Source organism: Haliotis asinina, chromosome 3 (assembly GCF_037392515.1).
Source record: "Haliotis asinina isolate JCU_RB_2024 chromosome 3, JCU_Hal_asi_v2, whole genome shotgun sequence".
NCBI lineage: Eukaryota > Metazoa > Mollusca > Gastropoda > Lepetellida > Haliotidae > Haliotis > Haliotis asinina.
The window spans coordinates 74160878-74169379 of NC_090282.1; the positions used below are offsets into that span (position 1 = coordinate 74160878).

The window sequence follows — 8502 nt, forward strand, 5'->3', positions numbered from 1 at the left end:
AAGGACTATGGGGATCGTCTAAAGCCGAGACATACTTTTTTTGCTACAAGTTATAATTAGGATTTGGCGTCATCCTTACTTGCATCACATTGTGAAAGCTGTCTAAGTTGTGTCGCTCCTTGGTATTCGTTCCAGGTCACGTGACTTCCGGAACGGAATGTGTTGTTTACAGTGTCTGGATCAAGTTCCGGCTGCTGAAGGCTCGTGAACTTTCAAGTTTCGGGTTTTATGGTACAAAATTAAATCCGTCGAGACTGGGATATGGCACTACAAGACTACTACAGCCACAAAGACACGGAATGACGCGTAAGGCATCATGTATAGGTCACAGTCGGTGTTGTGTCGAGACTTTTTGTCCAGTTCGGTGCTTCATAGAGATACAGTGGAAGCTGTCTAAACCGGCACTCATTGAGACTGAAGAAATATTCTGCTTTAGACAATGTTGCAGGGTGTAGAGTTGATGATAAATGTACAAGCCACGGATGGGACTGATATTTTATGCCAGTGTTGACAGCTTGCCGGATTGGACAGATACTGCTTTTGAGAGCTTCCACTGTACCCGTTATTTGAATTTTATGAACCTGTTGTATGATCCTTCTACATTTCACAAGTTTCGACATTCACTATCTGTTAGATGTTTTGATATATTCTCTCGAAAGCCTTGCCTCCGGTATATATTTTCCCACATTTTATTTTTGCAGTTTTTCTATTAATGTTTTTCGACTTGTCCTTGGCTGTTTCGGTATTTTTTACGGCCGTAGAGGTAGTCATTTTACGTACTCATGCAGACAAATATAGACAAAACAAAACTTAGTACTGAATGCAGTAACCTTCACAAACACGTCTTCGCATTAACTAAGGATTAACTCCGAAACGCTTTGTTTAACAAAAACTAAGACAACAAATGTTCCAACATATCTTTGATTTATGCAATTGTATACTAGATGTCACATCATGTGTGTGCAATTTTTAAAACACGTATATATTCACGTTTTGAAAACATTGCAGGTGATATTTCTACTACAAATAGAAGCTACAAAACCCCTTCCACATACATAACAAATCTCTGCCAAAAGCAGAGTCGATTGTACAATTGTGACTATATAATCAGAAGAAAACAAAACTACACAAGAGAGATAGTGTCCCACTTTATCTGTTCTTGACTTTGATAGGTAGACATTCAAGAAACCATGGTCGACACGTCTTCAGTCATGAAATAGTTCCCCATTGACAGGTTCCAGGACTGCACTAAAATCAGAAGAAGTAAAATCGACCACACGCATGCCAGAGATAGCCTCGCGTTTTTCAATGATTCTCTTAAATATGTCTCGCATATGCAGCATGTGGCTTAGAGTGTAGACACGTCTTGGTATCTGTATCCGAAGAATATGTTGGGATTTTGGATTCTCCCGTTCGTTGCTTTCGTCAAGTTTCAAAATGTCACCCACCTGGGCACATCGGATGCCACCACTGACATACAAGGCACAGTGAAGAGCAAAGGCGGGATACTCACAAGTTGGGATGTGTGGAAGACATTTGGCCCTATTTAAGTATATTCCACATCCTATGGGGTCGATAACATGGACGCCGACCTCCTTAAGAATGTCTCCAAACATGCGGGTGCTTTCAGCTCTGTACTGTAGAAACTTGTCATCAATGCCCTCCAATAGACCAATCGTCATGGCTTCCATATCCCTCCCCGTCAGTCCACCATACGTCTTGTATCCTTCTGTATAAAGGATCCTGACTGATGCTTTGTTGTAAACATCCTCCCTGTTTGTGGCAAGAAACCCTCCTGTGTTACACAGCCCATCCTTTTTGGCTGAAACATAGACATGATCGAAATAGGAGAACATCTTCAGAGCGATATCTTTACAGGTCATGTTCTTGTATTCTTTGTCACGTGTTTTGATGAAATAAGCATTTTCTGCATAGCGACATCCATCCATGATCAATGGGACATCAAATTTGCGACAAATCTTGGACAGGTCTTGAATATTTGCCATTGAGACTGGTTGTCCTGCTGGACTTGTACTGGCGACGACCAAAACAACCATTGCACCTTCCGGACCCACTTTCTCCAGTTCCGCCTTGAGCCTCTCACAGTCAATGTTGCCGTTGAAGGAGTTATCTGGACTTCCCTGACATGGAACGTCAACAACATGTAAACCAGCAAGTTCAGCATTTCCACGTGTAGTAAAGTAAAGGGAGTTGCTAAACACTGTCATTCCAGGTTTTGACAGAATGGGAAATAACAGATGCTCCACCGCCCTTCCTTGGTGAGCGGGAAGCATAAACTGAAATCCTGTTAACGATTTCACGCACTTCTCTAACTTCTTGAAGCTGTGTGAGGAAAAATAAGCCTCGTCTGCCTGCATCATCGCTGCCCACTGATTTTGACTCAAGGCGCCGGTACCAGAATCAGTGGCTAAATCAAAGGTGACATGACGACCTTCAACTTGGAAGGGATTCCAACCGGAGTCTTCCAATATTTTGATCCGCTCTTCCACAGTGAGTGATATGAGGGGCTCTACCATCTTAATGCGGAATGGTTCCATGAAAGACATCTGCAACTGAAAAATACAATACATAATAATGTCAAGATAGCAGCTTTTCCTTTTTAATGTAAACACGGGACATGTTATTGGTCGTGGTAGTCAGGCTTAATGGTTTGGTTGAATGTGCGGTGTAGTATGTAATCCAAGGGCGATGGACGTTGATCCAGTCCCAGGTTTGTCGTTTCCAGACTCGATTATTTCTGTCTAACAGAGTTAGACCCACCTAAAGTAAAGGGACACACAAATTAAAATGGGTCTGTATGTATGTATGTATGTATGTATGTATGTATGTATGTATGTATGTGTGTGTGTGTGTGTGTGTGTGTGTGTGTGTGTGTGTGTGTGTGTGTGTGTGTGTGTGTGTGTGTGTGTGTGCGTATATATACACACACACATACATACATACATAGACTCACCTTAATTTGTGGGTCCCTTTACTTTAATATATATATTTTATATATATATAAAATATAAATTATATATATATATTAGGTCAATGTACAGTGTCAGCCCTTCAGTTCCCCTGTGTCAAAATGTAAGCAAAGTGTAAGCATGGGTGTAAAACGTTGAATGAGTGTAAAACGTTGAATCCCCAGAATACATTACAACATGTGAAGGGACACCAGAATTGGGCTTCAAATGTTGTATTCACATGGGGAATCGAACTCGGGTCTTCGATGCCACTAAGCAACTCCATCGCACCCCGTATCAATGTGTACTGTTGTTGTTACTACTTGTTCCTCCGACTCTACAGTAACAGTGATTATCTGAAAGTCAGACTGAAGTATTTAGTTTCTTTCCAGGAAATAAACAGAACGAGATACACAAGCGTGGACTTGCTTTAGATGTCGCTGTTAGGCGCCACAACCTGATGTACAGAGTCATGTCCCATTTATGTCGGGACCTACTGATCATTGGCTTAACCTTAGAGATAATACACCTTTACAGTGCTGTTTAGCCAAATGTTATAACCGTCAATGCGTGCCCTCGTTATAACATGCCAGATGTGACAGTCTTCCAGAATCAAGACACATAATAATAATCAGGTGAAGTCCTTCACCAAGTCTGCCCAGAGTCGGTCATTCGTGGAGAAGCTTTCTGAGAAGCCATTACATCGTGTGCATATGCAGTGTGTGCAACAGAACGGCAATCCAACCTACTCCTTCGCCTGTATGAAACTAAGGGCTTCCTGTTAGCTCCTCAGGAACAGTCACTTCCGACTCGCAGTCACCAAAATTGAAACAAAATATCAATGTGAAATGTCGTCTTTGCAATGAATTTACAGACACTGTCCAACACCTTGTTACTCGATGCCCCTGTTTGGCACAAACAGCATGTCTTAAAGGGCATGGTGGCATGACTCATTGCTTTGACTCCGAGATTCATTTATGGTACGACCCTGAACATGTCCATGATGTCATGGACACTTTAAAACTTCTATGGATTAGGTCAATGTGCAGTGCCAGCCCTTCCCCTGTGTCAAAATTTCACAGGGTGTTTGGCAAACTTCATGTCATCTTTCTACTCTTCCAATGACAAAATTTACAAAGAGCAGACGGGGCACGAAAAGGATGCTGGGGAGCAAGGATCAATGATTTGTTCCTGTTTATGATTTTTAATCCTGTTCCTCACGAATGGATTTTGAAATCTCTTCATTGTATTGACCTCCCTGAGCGAATACTTGATTTACTTAAGTCATTTATTGAGTTGCTGGTCGACTCAACTTGAGGTGTACTCGCACACGTTGGTTACAAGTTGTAGAATGAATTGAAATCAGTATTGTTTTCTAAATGCCCGTGTTGAACAGTTTGGACATGTTTAGTCCTGACTAGCCTGAAGTGGCATTAGATCTACGAATGGCGGTTAGTAGGGGTTTACAGCGTTTCTTTCGTAACTGAAATTGGGCACTGATGAGTCTTTCATATAAGTGTAGTGGTAGCGTCTCCGTAGGTCTACCCACTCTGTCTAACTTTGGTTAATATTCGTTGTTCAACGCCGCAATATTCCAGCTATATGGTAGCGAACTGTAAATATGCGACAATTCAGTGTTTAACAGCATGGGCATTGATCTACGCAACTGGGATACGATGACATGTGTCAACCAAGACCACCCGATCCCGTTAGTTACCTCTTACGACAAGTATGGGCTGCTGAAGACAAATCTTTCAGGTTGATATTCCGCGTACTGCAATACGTAATATATGTACAGCTTCGTGAAGAAATGCTACATTGTATTTTGGCTTTGATAATGGAAAGACCAACCGTGCGAACAATGTATGTCAATGTACAAATGTTCTTATTTTTGATTCTCTATAAAGTAACAAGATGCAATTATCGAAGTGGTTTATGTGTGAATAGAAACAAAACATATTAAACTTTCAGTAAGTATATAAACTTTAAATTGATCTCATGTCTTTATATTCTTAAGTCCAAAACAGTATTTCCTGACTGAACTCATGATCGGGCTGAGAACCTCACACCAGAAACTCATTATAGCTGGCCCTTCTATCATGTACTGGTGTGTGATGATACATCATCAATGACGGGTATTATAGACAGTAACATCTGCGCATGACAAGCTAGTATTCACGCTTCTCGACTGTGAGATATGCGATTATGTCTGCAACTCCTCACACCAGCCAAAGATAAACCGAAAGCTACATGCTTTTGTCGTCGTTACCATCCCGCTTTTTTGTTAGGCTGAAATCAATATGCACAGAGAGCGTTATAAAATACTAGTATCTGTGTGACGGTTTACAGTCACGGTTGACACCACATCGCCGTTGGATAAACGAGGCCTAAACATTGCCCCAAACTGACAATTGCCCACAAATCATGCCTTTGTTTAAGTACGAATTTATAAGAACACGTTGGATGGGATCCCAAACAGCTTTTTAAGAAGTTTCTATTTTCTGCCATTAAATATAGGAGGAGCGACAGGAGTATGGAATTTTGTTAGACAGTAGATCGGGTTGTGACACTAGATGTGGCCATGCGTCTTTGATCACGCATGTTGTTTGGGCTGGTGCATGGTTATACCACTTGCAACTGTTTACAATAACAGAAGAAAATACATGGAAATGTATAGTCACTACCATGTATGTAATCTACACCCAGGATGCACATATATAGATTGTCGTCACCACAAAAATATAAAGAAACATAGTCAGATACTAAATACATGTCACTAAACAAAATAAAGTATTGCTTACCTGTTCTGAGGAGTAATAAAACTTTTGTATCAGTTTCCTGATTTAGTATTCACAATTTGATGAGAGCTTATGTCTGTCTTCACAGCAAGAAGCTATCAGATGCCACCGCGCATGCGCTTGGAGAAAAAAATGAGATCAAATGGATTCTCCGAGGCCTCTTCATAGGCCAATGACTTCATTCATCGTGCAAACGGTAATTGTAAAGTATAATTACATTGATGGCAAATTACAATTAGTATTTCTTTCCTGGCAGCTGGCCATTATTCTAATCTTACTGTGATAGGTCGTGCTTTGTCGTGCTTTTCGGGGGACGGTAGGGTAGCCCAGTGGTTAAAGCGTTCGATCCTGGTTTGATTCTCAACATGCGTACAATGTGTGAAGCCCATTTCTGGTGTCCCCTGCCGTGATATTGCTGGAACGTTTCTAAAAGCAGCGGCAAACAAGTGATGAAGGTTATCGGTTAATGTGTACACATACTGACAGTTTATTTATGTGCCGCCTGGACCACATGTCCGCGAATAGATGCACATGTTATTTTCAGAGCTTTGGAACTTCACTAAGCATACATTTTTCTGCCGATAGAAGATTTTGTTTCGTCAGACTGAAATCTAAGCTGAAGTCAACAAAGCAATGAATGTTTACAAACATGTTTAGCAAAGTCCATACAACTGGTCAAGTTACACAAATGGCAGTAGCAGGGATGAGTAACAGTTGTTATTATATATGTCACAAATGTGCCACCAGAGAAGGTCTGGGTTGGAATTGATTTTCAGCAGCCTGTGCTTGTATGAAACGACTTACGGGCTAGGGTGGTCAGGCTCACTGACGTAGTTGTCAGATTACACCGTATCCCAATTTCGTAGATCAATGCTGATGATGTTCAATCACTTAATTGACTGGTTTAGTCTCCATTATTGACAGATCGCTCTTATATACACTCTTCAACAAAGCACAAGTGATTTTCAGAATGTTGCACTCATGTGGCTGCGCAAAAAATATACAAATATACTATTTTTGTCCAGAACGTCATCTTTGGGTGATTGTGCACAGTTTCGGTGCCGAAACGCGGTAAATTTAACTTTTTTCCTTGCTTTAAAACAAGAAGAAGTTGTCACCGTGTTAAAATTCCTTCATTTTGTTTAAATAGTTAAAACATTTTCACATTATTTCAATCGTCAAGTTTTTTACTATAAAATGCCGCTTTTGTAAATACAGGTAGAAAATCACCGGCCTGTAACAGCAAATACGCTCAACATTAGCCGAAGCCGGAAAGCTTACGTATTAAATTACTTCATAGGCCAGTGACGCTACTTTCGAAACCTGTCACGCAGGTAGTCTCTTGTCGAGAAGCTAAGTCAACCATCACATGATGTAACCTCAAACAATTTGCGGCAGACCACAATAATTAAGAACTATCGTCCCGCAACGAAGTGTGGTGAGAATCGCGCTGGATAAAACGCAGTTTTAAGTAGGGGCCGGACCACGAGTGCCCAAACTAGTTTGCAACATTGATTAGTCTCTCCAAATTGTAAACACGTAGCTATCTTCAAAAGAAAGCAATAGTTTCCCATTGTTGTTAGACACCTTTGTCGGCAAAGGCCAGGATCCTTTAAAACGAGGCACGTTCAGGTAGAGGGCAGTTCCATCACTGCTTAAACTGAATGTTTACTTTACATTTCTATATTTTAGTTTTAACTGTAACTTTGTAACTTTAGGTTAAAGCGTTTTAGACTTTGCCACTTTCCCAGTACATCAACTAGGTTAGAAATATGGCTTATATACAGGTTGTTAAACCTCCTTCTCAAAATGTAATATCGGCGTCGTGGTAGTTTCTTGGAATCTCTTGTTATTTCAATGCATTGTACGGGTGTGAATTTGTTATGCATAAACATACCTAGATAAGGAAATGGATAACACGTGATATGTGTATATAATTTAATACTGCTCAAGCTAACCGTATAACAAAGATCATGTATCCATGTTTCTACTTTCTAATGTTGTAATACTTATATTTCATTCTTGTATTTATGTATTCGTTTAGTAAGCAACCAATGCATTAATACTTAGTTAGGTTATCATGTGCCTATCGATGTTGATTCAGCATATAACACACTCCTACCTAATTATAAGTACCTAGTATAATGTTTACCGGGTTGCTTGAATTCAGTAGCTACAGCTTAAGTGAGATTGTGGAATAGTAATCAACACGACCAACTAAACGTTTACAATCTGTAGATTAGGAGGTAGACCAGTCAGTAGCATAGTTAATCCTTGCGCTTCCGTTCAGCTAAGTCAGTAGTTTCCAAGTAAATTGCAATTTGCAAAATCTACACTTATTGTGATTGTAACCATTATGCAATAACAACCTAATGTCTCAAATGTTCAGCTAAATCAGTAGTTTCCATGTAAAATGTAATTTGGTATTCTAGCGAAATCTGCACTTATTGTGATTCTAACTATAATCCAATAACAACCTAATATCTCAAATGTTCAGCAAGCTAGCAGCCGAACAAGTGAAACGTAACGTTGTGATTGGATTCTTCTAACCGCAGAAATCATTCATGTCACCGAATTATTTAAGTTGGAATGTATTGTTGTCTATTGAATAACCTTGTGTTCTAGTATATTCCATTATGTAATATTATGTATAACTTTCACATACAAATTATGTATCGAATTAGGAATCAAATGAACTGAATGGTAGCGCCACTTAAAATACAGAAGCAGTCATT

At 40.0% G+C, this 8502-nt stretch overlaps 1 protein-coding gene across 1 annotated transcript; it reads right to left on the reverse strand.

The window, feature by feature from the left end:
• Positions 1–1133: 1133 nt before the first annotated feature.
• LOC137277070 (tryptophanase-like) lies at positions 1134–5874 on the reverse strand. Its single transcript, XM_067808731.1, has 2 exons — positions 5771–5874; positions 1134–2573 (listed from the first exon to the last, which is right to left on the reverse strand). The coding sequence occupies exon 2, from the start codon at positions 2565–2567 to the stop codon at positions 1206–1208; it is 1362 nt and encodes a 453-aa protein (XP_067664832.1). The 5' UTR covers positions 2568–2573; positions 5771–5874; the 3' UTR covers positions 1134–1205.
• Positions 5875–8502: the final 2628 nt, after the last annotated feature.

Excerpts from the sequence above, each read along its gene's own strand:
- LOC137277070 (XM_067808731.1), bottom strand. The coding sequence starts at position 2,567 with ATGTCTTTCATGGAACCATTCCGCATTAAGATGGTAGAGCCCCTCATA.